Source organism: Trachemys scripta, chromosome 2 (genome assembly GCF_013100865.1).
Source record: "Trachemys scripta elegans isolate TJP31775 chromosome 2, CAS_Tse_1.0, whole genome shotgun sequence".
In the NCBI taxonomy this organism is placed as follows: Eukaryota; Metazoa; Chordata; order Testudines; family Emydidae; genus Trachemys; species Trachemys scripta.
In genome coordinates, this window is record NC_048299.1 from 40,851,812 (window position 1) to 40,868,633 (window position 16,822).

Consider the following 16,822-nt stretch of genomic DNA (forward strand, 5'->3'; position numbering starts at 1 on the left):
ACTCAACGTGCAGCGGCAGTCAAAAAAGTGAACAGAATGTTGGGAATCATTAAGAAAGGGTTAGATAATAAGACAGAAAATATCATATTGCCTCTATCCCACATCTTGAATACTGAGTGTAGATGTGGTCGCTCCATCTCAAAAAGAGATGCATTGGAATTGGAAAAGGTTCAGAAAAGGGCAACAAAAATGGTTAGTGATATGGAATGGCTGCCATATGAGGAGAGATTAATAAAACTGGGACTTTTCAGCTTGGAAAAGAGACGACTAAGGGGGGATATGATAGAGGTTTATAAAATCATAACTGGTGTGGAGAAAGTAAGTAAGGAAGTGTTATTTACTCCTTCTCATAACACAAGAACTAGGGGTCACCAAATGAAATTAATAGGAAGCAGGTTTATAACAAATAAAAGGAAAAAGAACAGGAGTACTTGTGGCACCTTAGAGACTATATATATCTCCTCAATATATGTTCCATTCTATATGCATCCGAAGAAGTGGGCTGTAGTCCACGAAAGCTTATGCTCTAATAAATTTGTTAGTCTCTAAGGTGCCACAACTACTCCTGTTCTTTTTGCGGATCCAGACTAACACGGCTGCTACTCTGAAATAAAAGGAAGTATTTTTTCACACAATGCACAGTCAACCTGTGGAACTCCTTGCCAGAGGATGTTGTGAAGGCCAAAACTATAACAGGGCTCAAAAAAGAACTAGATAAGTTCATGGAGGATAGGTCCATCAATGGCTATTAGCCTGGATGGACAGGGATGGTGTCCCTAGACTCGGTTTGCCAGAAGATGGAAATGGGCTACGGGATGGATCACTTGATGATTACCTATTCTGTCCATTCCTTCTGGGGCACCTGGTATTGGCCACTGTCGGAAGACAGAATACTGGGCTAGATGGACCTTTGGTCTGACCCAGTATGGCCGTTATTTTGTTATGTTCCAAGTCTGGAGTGGTTTGTGTGGAATAGTCTTAGAGTTTGCATGTAGGCCAGCTGTAGACTGCTGTTTGTTATGCCTGATCCAAGTTTTGCCTTAGGAAGAGAAAGTGTGAAATTTTGTCCAACAGTGCTCAGTTCCTAAGGCATTCTGCAGCATATGGGGGCATGTTTTCACTGCCGTGGTGCTTGTGGTATAACTTCAGTGTTGCCCCTATCCTGACTCCTGTCTGCTCACAAGTCTCTAGCTCAAGTTAGGTGGCACTTTAAACTCAAGCTAGCTGACCTGTCAGGGGATATGGGTTAAAGTTCAAGTGTTGCTGATGCTCAAGCAGGTAATGCAGTGGGAACATTGCAACTCTGCATTGCTAGTCCAATCATTCTGTGCAGCTCAAGTGTTATTTCACTGTGTAACCACTCTTACTCAAGCTAGGCTAACTTGAGGGGTTAACTAGAGCTAATTCTGAGTGCTAGTATGTGTATTATTGGTGTGCAGGGATATTGCTCAAAGAGAGCAGAGTTAAAGTTGCATTGCAGAGGTGGCATGTACCTTACTTTGTGTTTCCTGGTGTTCAGAGGGTTATATTTAGTCACTCTCCATATTCTGGAAGGGCACAAGGTAGCACTGAACAACCTTAATCTGTGTAAATGAAGTTTTGGGGCAGTTAATTTTCCTGGTTAAAAAAAAAATCTCCATTTCCCCATGTACCATAGCCAAGCTCTCCCCCTCTGTGCCTCTGACTACTTGGCAGTAATTTCCCCTGTCACAAAAGGCACTGGCTGCACATCAGTCCTAAACCATCTCCTCATCTCCCATCTCTTTGCATGATCCCATTCGTACCCCTTCGCTTGCAACCCCTGTGCAATCTTTTCAGAGATGTCCAGCCCTCCTCCCTATTGACAAGATATAGGCAGGACTCTGAAAGTTAAGTAGCTGGAGAGAAGATGCAGAGACTGACTTGGAGTCTGGGAGCATTTTCTGCAGGTGGGACAAAAGGGGGGCATGGCTGTCAAAGTTTGAGGGACAGAGCTGAAGTCCCACTTACATCCCCCACTGAACAGCTCCTTTCCTCCTCACACTTCTTGGTTTGCTCTGACCTCCCCTTTCCCATACGAGCAGCAGCATCAGGAGAGGGGTGAGCTTTGAGCCCTTTCCCTACTGTAGGAGGCAGCATGAGGAAGGAGGGAAGTTGTAGGTTCCTTCCCTGGGATCAGAAAGCAGTGGAGAGAAGGAAATCTCTGGAGCCCCATGAGAAAGAATTGTTGGAAGAAGGGGGATAATTGTAGGGGAAGAATGTGGGAGGGCACAGATGGCTCCACTTCCCTTCCTCCCCAGGAATGTCACTGGGAGAAGAGTGCCTAACTTTCCCCTTCCCCCTTTTTGTTCTGCTCTATCAGTGCTTCTGAGCTGCAGATAGCAAAAGACCCTCTGATGACAATCCCTTATTCACTGAACGAATCATAGAAAATATTGGCTCTTAAATCAGAAATATTGATCTCTGGACAAAGCTTCCAATAAGGCTCCAAAAGGGCAGAATGTAGACAGAAAGCAACATGCACAACACACATGCTTTGAAAGTTGCCAAGGACAGGACTCAAACTCACAGTACATTGCATGCTGGTCAGGTTCAATGGCCACAGCATATCACATTGAGCCCACGCAGTTACTAGCATTAAGCTGTCTGCAAAGCCTCTAACTTGCAACAGAGACCCAGTCTTGCTGCACATGCACGTTTCACTCTCATTGACAGATCTGTTTACCTTAAACTGAGCTGGAATTACAAACTTAACCCTCAATGGCTTTTGGAATATTGTTTCCCCAAAAGGTCAGTGGGTGTCATGCATTTGCTAAAATAAATCTTGAGTGAGTGAAATCAGTTTGGGGAGGATCAGAAGTACAGTTTGAACCCCAGCTGTGTGCAAAAAAAAAAGTTAGAAAAAGCAGGTGATGTTGTAAACATTTTTTTAGGACGACTATATCTGGGGAACTCCTTGCTCAAGTTACCCCAAATTTGAACCTTTAATCTTACCCCACATCTCCATGAGGCACAGCAAATTTCAAGACAGTTCAATTCAGCACATGGATTTTAAAACACTTAGATAGTAAAGCACTCTCAACCTTACTTAGAGCCACATGCTATAATGTTATCGAAGTATAAGGAAAAATGTAAAGGAACTGACAAGAAAGTATTCTCCATAACACAAACTTTTGATGCGACATAAACCCTTACCTGAGAAAGGTACATCTCTCAGAGCAGTGGGACCCCAGCCTCTCCAGAGTGAAAGCCAACCATCTTTGGCCAGTGTATTATTGATGTATATACGCAGTTGCTTGTAAGATAATTGGCGAGACTGCATTTTAGTTCTGATCAATTCCAGTGGACTTACTATAGTTAATGAACCCACTGAAAATGGGAAAAGATTAAGGTTCATTAGCAGGACTTAAAAACAGTCAATTCTGTTAATAGAGCAATTTCCCAAACACTAAAAATAATCCAACATTTCTCCCACCCTATATTTTTGGTTCCTTTCAGCCACAAGATCAGAGGCTATGTCTTCATAGAGACCTAGGCCTGGTTTACACATAAAACTTAGGTTAACCTAACTGCATTGCTCAGGGCTGTGAAAATTTTTGTGCTCTGTGCAATGTAGTTAGGTCCATCCAGCCCCAACGAAGACATAGCAGCTAAGCCGATGGAGGAATTCTTCTGTCAACTGAGACACCATCTCTTAGAGAGGTGGATTATCTGTACAGTCAGAAAAACCCCTTCCATCGATGTAAGAAGCATCTAACACTACAGCAGCAAACTTGCAGCACCATAGCTGTGCCACTAGAGTGTAGACATACCCTCTGTGTGTGACAAACTGCACTAGTTTGCTTTGGGACCATGCTACCATATACTAAAAGTTCCATAACGCACACTACAAAACTTTTAGTGCATGGTAGCAGAGTCCCCATAGCCAGTTAGTGTGTGACAAACTAGTGAGCTGTACATTCGACTGTGGCTTGCTGTACGTTAATACCTAGTCTACACTCCAAACTTAGGTTGACGTAAGTTGCCTTTGGTCAACCTGTTAATGCATGTATCTACACTCAAATTTGTCTCCGGTCAACGTAAGCACCCTGTTATAGTGACTCAATAAAACCATCTCCCAGACCTGCCTTGAGCGATGGTAGACCTACTGAGATCAACGCAGTGAGAGTGCAGACACTGTGTGACCTACATCAACCCTAACAGTTCTCCAGCAGTTGGCCTGCAATGCCCAACAGGGACCGCTCTGGTCACAATTATGAATTGCACTGCCACGGAAACCAGAAGCCACCGCCATCCTTTAAAACACCCCCATATTTTTTAAATGCCTTTTCCTGATTGCCCAAATTCATGAGCACACCTAGCAGCTCTCCCTTGTTGTGTGTAACTGCCCAACCAGCCATACTAGCTCCACACACTAGACACGGTTTTGCCTGGAGTAGACAGCAGGTACTGGGTCCCCGGGCCTGTGGGAAAAAAAGAGGCTGTGCAAGCACAGCTACAGACCAGCCATAGAAGCGTGGACATCTCTGAAAAGATTCCACAGGGGTTGCAAGCGAAGGGGTACGAATGGGATCAGCAGCAATGACACATGAAAGAGAAGGAACTGCTATAAGAGTATCACAAGGCCAGGGAGGCCAACCATCAATCTGGTGCTGACCCGCAGACCTGTCACTTTTACAGTGAGTTGCATATCATATGTGGCAAGACCCCATCAGTACCTTGCAGATTACCATAGATACCCTGCAAGAGACAGAGACAGAGAGCCAAGCATGAACAGTGAGGAGGAGGAGGAAAAGGAGGAGGAGCAGGGAACAGGGGGAGAGGTGTGTCCAGCAATGCCAGGACCTGATTGTGACTCGACCACAGTCTAGCCAAGTATGGATGAGTTTTATGAAGGGGAAGGAACCTCGGGTAAGTGTGTGCATGCATTTTTTCTTACAGCGTTTAAATTTGTGCCGGATTCAGTCACAGAGACTCCCCACAAGCCTGTCACTTGATGATCTGGGATACCACTGAGAACAACCCTCCTGCCAGAACAGGCGCCCCTCCAGTCCTGTCTTGCTGAGTTAGACACTCCAGTCAGCTCCAGCACAGACTCTGCCATGCCTCTCTGCAGTTCACTGATATTGAGATTCACTTCAGCCCAGGGCCTTCTCAGTTAACAGGGACTTCCCAAGCGCCCAGTGTTCAGCCTTTCTGGGAGTCTGAACCCCAAATAAATCTGTTTTAATCTGTATAAAGCTTATACAGGGTAAATCCATAAATTGTCCACCCTCTATATCACAGATAGAGAGATATGCACAGCTGTTTGCTCCCCCAGGTTTTAATCACTTAACCTGGTTTTATTAATAAACAAAAGTGATTTTATTAAGTATAAAAAGTGGATTTAAGTGGTTTCAAGTAATAAACAGAACAAAGTAAATCACCAAGCAAAATAAAACAAAACATGCAAGTCTAAGCCTAATACATTAAGAAACTGATTACAGGTAATAGCTCACCCTCAAAGATGTTCCAATAAACTTCTTTCACAGACTAGACTCCTTTCTCGTCTGGGCCCTATCCTTTCCCCTGGTACAGTACTTGTTAGTTCTAGCTTACATCTCAGGTGGTAAGCAGGGGTTTTCTTATGATTGGCAGCCCCTTTTGTCCTCCTCCACCCCCTTTTATAGCTTTGGCACAAGGCGGGAATCTTTTGTCTGTGCTTATCTCCCCCCAATGAAAATGTACCAGATTTAATATGGATTTCATTATCAGGTGACATGGTCACATGTCACTGTAAGATCCCTAGTCTCAATTCCCCATGGGCTGGCCCACATCCTACATGTACACAGGAAGGCTTTCAAGTAACTAGGGCCATTTACAACTGATTGTTTCTGGAGCACCCTTAATAGCCTCCACTTAATATGTTTACATCAGTGATACAAGTTTATATCTTATTCTCCTAACTCCAGATATAGAAAACTGATAAGAACAGATAGTAGATAATGTTTTCACCTCTCAGCTCTTAGAGAGCATGCAAACAAATAGGATGAACGTACTTAGTAGATTACAAGCTTTCTAATGGCACCATACAAGGGGTATTTAGCATAAAGCATATTCCAGTTATATCATATTCATAAGCATATTTCCATAAAGCATATGGACTGCAATGTCACAAAATGTAAAGATGGTGCCCAGCTCAGCCCCAAGTTAACAAGACACAGGTATCGACTTTTCTTTATTTTACTACTATGAGAAAAGGTAGTGGTATAACAAACAGAGGTAGAGCTGGCATCTGCTTTTCATTCCCCTGTTGGATTAGATGGGGGAGGACATGCACATCATTTTTTTTTATACACATAAGAATGTCCCTTGTATCTTCCTAAGAGATTTTGATGAAATTTTCATACAGATACTCTGCAATCCTCTCCTGAAGGTCTCTAGGGATGGCCAGAAGAAGTTACTCACCTTGTGCAGTAACGATGGTTCTTCGAGATGTGTGTTCCTGTGGGTGCTCCACTCTAGGTGTCGGTGCGACCCTGCACCAGAGATCGGCGATTTCTTGCAGCAGTACTCGGCCAGGGGAAGGGCACGCACAGGAGTCATCTCGTGCAGCCGCTGCCACTCCCCCACCGTCCCCTCCATTCCTTCTCTACCGCACAGCTTGGCTGTGTGAACTCCGAAGTAGAGGGGAGGAGGGTGGGTAGTGGAGCACCCACAGGGACACACATCTCGAAGAACTATCTATACTGCACAAGGTGAGTAACTTCTTCTGTATTGGTAGTGATTGGGTCCTACCGTGAACCTCAAGAACCGTCTACGGGCAGGATGTATTGTAATATGGAAGTATGAGGCTTGGAGCTCAAGGGCTGCAAACCAGTCCCCCGCGTCTAGCGCTGGGATTATTGTGGCCAGAGTGACCATTTTGAACCTGTGGTTGCGTACGAACCTGTTGAGTTTTCAGAGATCTAAGATTGATCTCCATACCCCCTTCCTTTCTTCTCTGTCAGGAAATATTTGGAAATAAAAACCCCTCCCTCAGTATTGATGTGGTACTGGTTCTACAGCACCCAGCAATAGAAGGTGGTCTACTTCCTGTTGCAGAAGGTGCTCGTGAGAGGGGTCCCTAAAGAGGAACAGGGAAGGGGGGAAGGTAGGGCGGGATGGCTGTGAAAGGAACGGTGCAGCCAGATTTTATGATCTTGAAAACCCATTGATCTGTGGTTATAGCAGCCCAGGCATGATAAAATGGGCGTAGGCAGTGACCAAAATTATGGGATGGGGTATCTGTTGGTGCTAGAGGTATGGGGAGGTCATGCATACCCTTGACCAAGACTTCAAAATTGTGGCTTAGATGTAGATGGACGAGTGGACGAGGCCTGGTGCTGTGGAGCTCATAGTCTCGGAGCCCGTTGTTTGGGTCTGTTCTGAGTGAAGTATCGAGGTTGTTTACAGTTAAACGAGGTGTCTCATGACCTCTGGTATGGTATAAAGCGAGGGCGTTTGTCAGGCGGTGGATGTATGCCTAGTGTACGCAGTGTTGCTCGGGAGGCCTTCATGGTATGGAGGACGTCATCTGTTTACAACAAGACTAGTGTATGCCTATCGAAGGGGAGGTCCCTCCACTTTTAGCTGTAGTTCTTTTGGGATTCCCAAAGCCTGCAACCATGATGTTCTTCTCATAACCACTGCTGTTGCGGTTGTTCGGGCAGCTGTGTCTGCTACATCCATTGAGGCTTGCAGCGCTGTGCGGGCTATTAACTGACCCTCGTTGATAATGGCAGTGAGTTGAGGACGTTTAGGCTCGGGGCAGTCCTCCATGAACTCTTGTATTTTACTATAGTTAGCGTAGTCGTAATTTGCTAGTAGAGCAGAATAATTGGCACTTTCTGCCCAAAGAGGTCCAGTCTCTTGTGTTCTTTATCTTGCAGTGAGGAGAGGAAATTAGGCTGTTTACCGCGCTGATTAGCAGCCTCTACTACCAGAGAGCAGGCTTGAGGATGTGAAAACAAAAATTCCATGCTTTTGGCTGGAACAAAGTATTTCCTGTAAGCCCTTTTCTTGGTGGGTGGTGCCGATGCCGGTTTGCCATATTACCTCCGCAGGCTCTATTATAGCCTCATCCATGAGGAGCGCAAGCTTGGTCGATGATGCTGGTTGTAAGATTTTTAACAACTTATGTTGTTTCTCCTGCACCTCATGTAAGGCAATTTCTTAGCTGTTTGCTACTCTTTTGAAGAGTTCTTGGAACTGTTTCAGGTCATCTGGTGTCGTAGGGGTAGACGGCATCACCGCTTCGTCTGGTGCAGAAGATGAGTATGGGGCAGGTGGTGAATCATCCAGGTCTGCCTGAGATAGTATCTCTTCCTCTTCTGTCTCAGGGGGGTCAGAGGTTTCTCTGTGTGGTAATGATAGATGTACTCTGGAACTTCTTGTTGCTGGGGAAGGGGGACCAGAATAGGGGTTCTGGTATGTGGGCCAAGGACCCCATTGTGGCCATTGCATGGGGTAAGGTGGTAATGGGTAAGGCCAGTGCTGTGCATACCAGGGCTCTGAATGCTCTGAGGGATGAGGCTTTGGCTTCACAGCATTCCATGTAGGTCTCATCTGTGATGATGATGAACATTGAGAGGAGAAGTGGGTGTCCTGCAAGTCTCCTTCCTCGCCACTATGCATGGAGGATGGTGCAGGAGATGAAGGATGGTATCCTACTATGTAGCTTGGGGAGTGTTCGGTGCCGAGCAGTGGTGACTGTGGTGCCAAAGAAACTGCTATGTCAGCAGGACACAGGAGTTGCGCTGGTCCCGCCTTGGGCTTGCGGTCGACCATTGGAACGCTGACCGGTGCCAGGTTTGGCTTGTTAGCCAGCATCAAGTCTTGGGTCAGTGCTGCTGCCTGTGCCGTGCTCTACCAGGGTAGTCAGTGCTGTGGAGGAGACTTGACGTCTCAAGCCCGGTGCCTTGTAAGTGCTCACTCTGGATGAGTGGAGCACTGAGGGTAAAGACCTCCCTGGGGAAGCTCTCTTTTTCTAAGAGACCCTTGCTGGAGAGGTCGAGGCTCACTTCCTGACAGTTTTGGAAGTTGGAGCCTTATCAGAGCTCAGGGATCTCCGTCTGGGAGACTCCCCGGAGGACGTCTCTTGCGGAGGTTGGAGGGATTTCTCCAGCAGAAGCATTTTCAAGCGGGGATCCCTGTCACGTCTTGCCCTTGATGTTAAGTTGGTGCAATGTGCGCATTTCTGGGAGATATGAGTTTCTCCTAGACAGCGAATGCAGGATGTGTGGCCGTCAGAGACCGGCATCGGTTCACAGCAAGAGTCACACTTTTTAAATCCTGTTGACCCCAACCTAACTGCAGTTAAGCCTTTCCCCCTCTCAAGAGATAAAGGTGGGAGTTAATTGTAAAGGCAAACTGTAGAAACTGTTCCCAGAGTTAAGGAGAGAAAAAGCCTTCTTCTTTCTTCTCTCTCTCTTTTTTTTTTTTTTTTTTTAGAAAAACCTCTAAGAGGAACTAAGGAAACTATGTAACTTTGTATAGGCTAAGATTAACTAAACAATGTAACTAAGTATAAGCTAAAAAGAAGTTCCTATATACCTTGTAACTTCGATACTTTCTGGGAAAAAAAAAAAACACCAAAGAGAGTACTGCCGCGGAGCTCTGTCTGCAGCCGAGGACGATTGAGAAGGAACTGAGGGGACGATTGGGGGAGCACGCGCTACAGGAGGTACCAATTGCTGCAAGAGACGACTCCTGTGCGCGCCCTTCCCCCGGCCGAGTATTGCTGCGAGAGATCTCCGATCTCCGGCACAGGGACACACTGACACCTAGAGTGTAGCACCCACAGGGACACCACTCGATGAAGAACCTTATTTCTTCCTCTGCGATAGAACTCTTCCCCATACTACTCTGTGATGACTTCAGCCAGCATCACTGCAGTAAATAGGCTAGCACAGTGATACACAGATCTTAGTGGTTCAGGAGTCAAATTATCAATCAACATTACCCAAAAGAGCCACTGTAGTGTGAATTTGTTGTTTCATTTACCATAGTATTATATATTCATATATTAACAGCATGACAAGGGGAAATATTTAGTTTATCTTAATCAGAAGGATTAACTGTCAGCAGAGAATTAAACTGATTGTTTCAGGTCAGCCTCGGAAATTTTTCAAATACGCCTAAGTGAAAGTGCCTGGAGCATAAGTTTCTGCTCACATAAGTCTTTTGAAAATGAAACCGTCTCCTAAGTTACTTAGGCTGACCTATTGTGCCATATTTATAAAGCCTGACCGAGGGGTGAAAGTAGGCCAGTACACTAGTAAGAAGTGGCCGCTGGTACCGGCCCATATGCAGCTGACATTAAAGTGCTGCCGCGGCAGCGCTTTAATGTTGCTGCCCGTTTTGCCCCCAGGGGCCAGGCAGCGTGGATGGGCTGGCAGGGGGAGGTTGACCCCTCTCTCAGCCCTGCCTCCTTTCCGCCCAAGGCCCCGCCCCTTCCGCCCAAGGTCCTGCCCCTTCCGGCAGCCCAGAGCCAGGCCCCCATACGGGTAAGTCTTCTGTGTTACTTTCACTCCTGGCCAGATCTCAAAGTTATATGTTTTTCCCCTGATTCTTTATATAGAAAAGCAGCCTTTAACACAAAGTTTTTGATAGAGGCTCATGGATTCAGCATATTTATTTTTATGCAAATGTTTTAAGACATTATAATAAATTTAGGCCTTAACAATTCAGATTTCATTTTAAACAAGTTTATTTTTAAAAAGAAAAAAATTATAATTTAAACAACAAAATGAAAAAAATCTGATTTAAATAAAATATCCAATTTTTTTGATACTTTCAACAGAAATCATTGATTTGTATTCACCCTGCTTAAAAGTGCCACACAGGTTTGCAGGCTTTTTAAAAAGGCACAAAAAATTATGGGATATGGATGGAGAAAGTTGCTTGATGGGAACTTGATCCTTAGCTCCCAGAGGTACCTATGCCATGCATTTCTTCCTCACAACACATTGCAAAAAATTTCCAAAAGGCACTGAGCCAGATGGTGGTGTATGGCAGAGTGGGATAACTACCCGTGGTGCACTGCACTTTGCATAAACACAACCACCCCGGTGAGTACACACCACACTGCAAGAAACCAAGTATGCAGGTGCATGAGGGATATACTAACTTTGGTGATTGTATGCCATTGTAACTTGTGTCGACCAAAGAGTGAAGTGTAGACATGGCCTAAGTCTTCACAGAGACAAGCCCTAACTCTCCCACAATTGTTGCCTAACACCTCGTCTATGCTAGAAAAGATTTACTGATATATTTAAGGTTTCAGAGTAGCAGCCGTGTTAGTCTGTATCTGCAAAAAGAACAGGAGTACTTGTGGCACCTTAGAGACTAACAAATTTATTTGAGCATAAGCTTTCGTGGGCTGTAATATAATATATAATTTTGATGTATTTAATAATGGCACACAGTCCTAGTAAAGAATAGCTTATACCAACAAAATAATTCTTTTGACAGTATAGCTTATACAAGTTCCCCAAACAAAAATATGTTGGGGGAGAGGGGAATCATACCCCTGATTGACACAGATATGCTGGCACAAGTTTTACGTGTGGACCAGGCCTAAATAATTCCTGTTGTACAACCTTCCTTCCTGGTGAGAATAACTTGATCATACACATGAGCCAAAGGCCTAATTCAAGGTTTAAATGTATTTCTATAAATAAACTTGATTTTTAAAATGTTAATTCTTTCATTAATCTTAAATCTTACTTAAAGGTGACTTGCAAAGGGGAAAACATGGGCCTGCCTTTCTTGCTTCTTTGTGGTGTATAAAAGATAGCTTAATTTTAATTTTTTTATTTTTAAAAATATTTGTATTTTAAGTACTTCTTCTATTTGTTTTGTTTACTTTAGAAATATCAGGAATATCAAGTCTGGCATTCCATTTGTTGTAAGACTTAGATCTCAGATATGTATAAAGTGAGTTCTCTCACCCCTTAACTGAAAGAGCACAGAGTGGGGACTCGTTAACAAACAAGCCTCTTCACTATCATCCAAGCTGATAAGGATATTTCATAGAGTTAAGGCCAGAAGGGACCACCAGATCATTTAGTCTGACCTCTTCTACATCACAGGCCACCAACAACCTAACATCTGCACATTAAACCCAACCACTGAAATTAGACCAAAATATTACAGCCCATAGGAAACTAGCTTATGTGCCACAGGCAAAGAACAGTAAGGACTAAGGTGCACCGATGCCTGAGACCCCTGCAGTGGCAGGGAAATGATTAAATGAGATACAACCAAACAATCCAGTGTGGCATGTGATCCACACTGACATGCTGCAAAGGAAAAAAAAAAAAACATTCCCAGGTCACTGCCAATCTGACATGGGGGAAATTCCTTTCTAACCCCACACATTGTGATCAGTTACCCCAAGGACGTGATCAAGAACTAACCAGCCATGTATCTGAGAGAGAGAATGCTCAATACCACCTCACAGCAGTGGCTGTCCCTATCCAATGTCCAGACATGGCCATCCCTAATGCTTCAGAGGAAAGAAATTAAAAAAGAAAAACAAACAAACAAACAAAACCTCCCATACTACATCAGTGGACGAAAGAAATCCCTTCCTGACCCCTGCAGATGGCTGGCTGAACCCTTGAACCATGAGCTTTTAAGAACATAAAACATAATCCGGAAGTGAGCCCCAGGACTGTTGACCCCTCCTCCATACCACGACCAGCAACCCTGTCATAGAATTACAGTCATAAATTGGACCAGCTCGCTCTTCAAACTAATTGAGTTGTTTGTTCCTACAACTCTTATTGGGAGGCTGTTCCAGAACCTTACCCTACTGTCATGGTTACAAACCTTCTAATTTCCAGTCTGAATTTGTTCATGGCCAGTTTATCCCATTTGTTCTTGTGTAAACATTGTCCTTTAGCTTAAATAGCTCTTCACTCTTCCTGATCTTTACCTCCCTAATGAATTTATAGACAACACTCATACCCTCTATCACAGTGACTCTCAACCAGGGTATGCATACCTCTGGAGGTACACAGAGGTCTTCCAGGAAGTACATCAACTCATCTAGATATTTACCTAGTTTTACAACAGGGTACTTAAAAAACACTAGCAAAGTCAATACAACTAACATTTCATACAGACAATGATTTGTTTATACTGTTCTATATACTTTATACTGAAATGTAAGTACAATATTTATATTCAAATTGATTTATTTTGTAATTATATGGTAAAAATGAGAAACTAAGCATTTTTTCAGTAATTGTGTGCTGTGAAACTTTTATGTCTGATTTTGTAAGCAAGCAGATTTTAAGTGAAGTGTAACTTGGGAATATGCGAGACCAATCAGATTCCTGAAAGGGGTACAGTAGTCTGGAAAGCTCATCCAGTATTCTCTCATAATATAGGCCCTCCATTCTCCTGATTATCCTAGTAGCTCTTCTCTGCACCTGTTCCAGTTTAAATTCATCTTTCTTGAACATGGGTGACCAGAACTGTACACAGTATTCCAAATTAGGTCTTATCAGTGCCCTTGGTTTGCCCTTTACAATAGCATTAATACTTCTCTATATCTACTGGAAATGCCTTGCCTAACATATCCTAGGATTGTATTTGCCTTTTTCATAGCCACATCGCACTGGTGGCTTACAGTCACCTTGTGATCAACCCATACACCTAGGGTCTCCCTCCTGTTTTGTCACCTCCAACTAATGAGCACCCAGCAATAGCAGAAATTCTTATTATTAGCCCTTAAGTGCATGACCTTGCACTTTGTATTATTGAATTTTATTTCATTTCTGTCACTCCAGTCTTCACAGACATCCAAATGTCCCTGTATAATATTTCGATTCTCCTCTGTATTGACAATGCCTCCCAATTTTGTATCATCAGCAAATTTCATTAGTACACTCGTATTTTTTGTGCCAAAGTCATTAATAAAAATATTTAATAAGATCGGTCCCAAGACTGAACTTTGAGGAACTCCGCTAGTAAAAATAGGGGGAGGTTAACTCACTGACTTCAACTACTGTGATGATCAAGTCCAGTATGTTGTCTCCCAATTGTTTACAGGATTTTTGTTTGACAATCAAAGATCTTTAAACAATTTTAATAAAAATCCAATACCCTCTGAATCAGCTACCATATTCTATCTGTCACAGTCCAATCCTACCAGTTCTCCAGTGTCCCTAAGGACTCCTAGAAAAACAAGAAGATAGAAGACCTGAATTTCTTGTGTAGAAATATGCAGAAAAAAAGTTTTTTTAAAAAAATCTAGCTCTTTATACATCATAAAGAAGCAAAAAGGTGCATAAGTCCAAATTAGTTTAAAGGTTACTAGCAAAGGAAAAAGAGAGTATGATCAATGTTATTTATTGTTCATTAGACCAAGAATGAGAATGAAATTAATTTGTCTTTAGCAGCATATGATGGGGTGGCACCCTACCCAGGTGTGAAATAGTTAACTAGAGACAGAGAGCAATTAGTAAACCTGGTTTCACTTGGAGGGAGGGCCAAGTCCAAATGAAGGTGAAGCCCAGCTGGGGAAGGAGTTGGGTGGTGTGCATAAAGGGAGAAAGCCCAGCTAAGAAGAGGGTGGCCAGGAAAAGACCTCTGTAGTCCCTCTCTGGTTACTAGAATGGAGGAAAGGTCTAGAAAGAGGTAGAGCTACAGTCAACCCAGGGAGGCACTGTGGGAAAAAGCCTAACAGAAATCCACAAAGGTAACAAGTAGCCTGAAGTAGCAGATCTTAGCTGCTCACAACAGGATACCTAGACTGGAACCCAGAAGAGATGGAGAGCCTTGATTCCCTTCTGGTCCACTTAAATAGGTGATGGTGAAACATCCTGACACAAGGGGAGAAGGACTATTAAGTTTGGAATGATAGCAAATTTGCCTTAAAATGTAAAATAGCTGGAAAAGGAATAGTAAAGACAATATCATCGTATACAGATAATTTATGACTCACATCTGCTTATGGAGCCTGCAAGAACTGGAATGTAGTCACTGTCTTTTCCTAGTTTAGATATCAAAACTTCACTTAGTTGATCGTAGCTGGTAAAATAAATAACTGTACTTGGAACTGCCATTATTCTAAAATACAAAAACAAAGGAAATCTATCAATTGTCACAAAGAAAACCGGATGTCTCCAACATAATTTAGATCAGTTATCAAGTACAGATTTTTGGGGGGGTTAAATAAAAAAGAACACGCATTTCAACTGTGTTATGGATGAAGGAAAAAACTCATCATGTCCATCTCCTGCAACTCACAAATGTCTACCAAATCTCCATTAACCAACCGTGTGGTGAAAATACATGCACACTGGGTTCCTCTCGATTTCAATTGTTTTCACAATCTGTCTTGATAGGTTACTCAGAGGTCTTATCAATGCATACAATTTCTTTCAAGTCTGATAGTTTGCCAGATTGCGCCACCTTATTCATGCTGCACGGTACTACTCAACATGGATAAGGGTGGCACAATCTGGCCTTTAATGATTACGACAAACAACAATTTATCTAATAATCAATTTCTAACCAAACCGAATCTTATGCTGATGCATGTTAGGGTGGTAAAACTTGTTAAAAACATGACACCCAATTAGTTTTTCCTCCCAAATAGTAAATATACTACTGCTCGGTTAAAGCTAAGCACTATCTGCTGCAACAAGGACATTTGAAATTCAGAAGAAAATTCTAAATGCATACTACTTAGACTAGAGAAGCCTTATTCTGAGGCAGGCGTCATGCACTGGGACTCTAAAGGTTATCTACATTGCAATAAAACACCTACAGCTGGCTGGTGTCAGTTGGCTCAGGCTCACATGGCTTGGGCTTCAGGGCTATAAGACTGCAGTGTAGACTTTCGGGGTTGCACTCGGGCTCCCAAGCCAGATTATCTACACTGCAATTTTATAGACCTTAACCCAAGTCACCTAACATAGGCCATCTGTAGGTGTTTTACTACAGTGTAGACATACCATAAGATCCCCTCTGCTGGACAGTATGGAGGGAGCAAGATCATGCTATTTAGGCAGGTTTATTTATGCCTGGACTTAGGCACCTCTCTCCATGACAGGTTTGGGGATAAGCACACACCCCTCTCCTTTGCATCTCCCATTGGCTAGCTTAGGCAACTCCCCTGCCTACCATGCTATTTTTATGTATCGCCATTCATTGTATAGGGAGCCAAGGTGCTTAACTCAGACTTTGTGGATCACGGTGTTGCTGAGATTTTCTAACTTTTAGGTGCCACAACTCTCAGCATCACAATGACTAAGTTCCTTTGTGGATCTGGGCCCTATTTACTAAATTGAGATTTGTTACTCACTTAGCTACTGGATAATGATACTTTTATCTTACCCAGCATGGGTCACATTGGTGGATCTTAGTTCTTGAAGAATGAAAATGTTGGGGTAAGCGCATTTAAATTTTCCTATTCTTCAGCATAGTAAGGATCACAGATCCTACTGTTGGATTTTATCATCAGTGTGTAAGTAGGTAAAACAACTTAGCCTAACATAAAACAGAACTTGAAATAAATATGCATAGAGTCTTTTTCCTGAGTTACTATATCATGCAACACAACAACATTGGATGAGGCTTACAAGTCAGCTTTGATATATTTACTGAAGAAATGCATGGAGAACAATTAGGTAACAGTGCAGATTTCTTCCTACGAAATGTATGCCTCCACCCAAGAGGCCATTTCTATTCCTAGGAAGTGTAGCCTGAGTGCTGAAAAATAACTTTTTGTCTTGCTTGGCTCAGGTATATATTACCTGATCCACTTAGATACTTATGACTTTAAAGCCTTGAAATAGCCAGGTGC

The 16,822-nt window shown here is 43.2% G+C and overlaps 1 protein-coding gene across 1 annotated transcript in view; it reads right to left on the minus strand.

Annotated features, from left to right (window-relative positions):
• SLC25A40 (solute carrier family 25 member 40) overlaps nt 1–16,822 on the minus strand; it is an 84,474-nt gene that overhangs the window by 45,977 nt on the left and 21,675 nt on the right. Inside the window, exons 7-8 of the mRNA XM_034760384.1 lie at nt 14,957–15,081; nt 3,175–3,348 (exon numbers count right to left, since the gene is read on the minus strand). Of these exons, the coding sequence (XP_034616275.1) occupies nt 3,175–3,348; nt 14,957–15,081 (299 nt within the window). The remainder of the gene's footprint in view (nt 1–3,174; nt 3,349–14,956; nt 15,082–16,822) is intronic.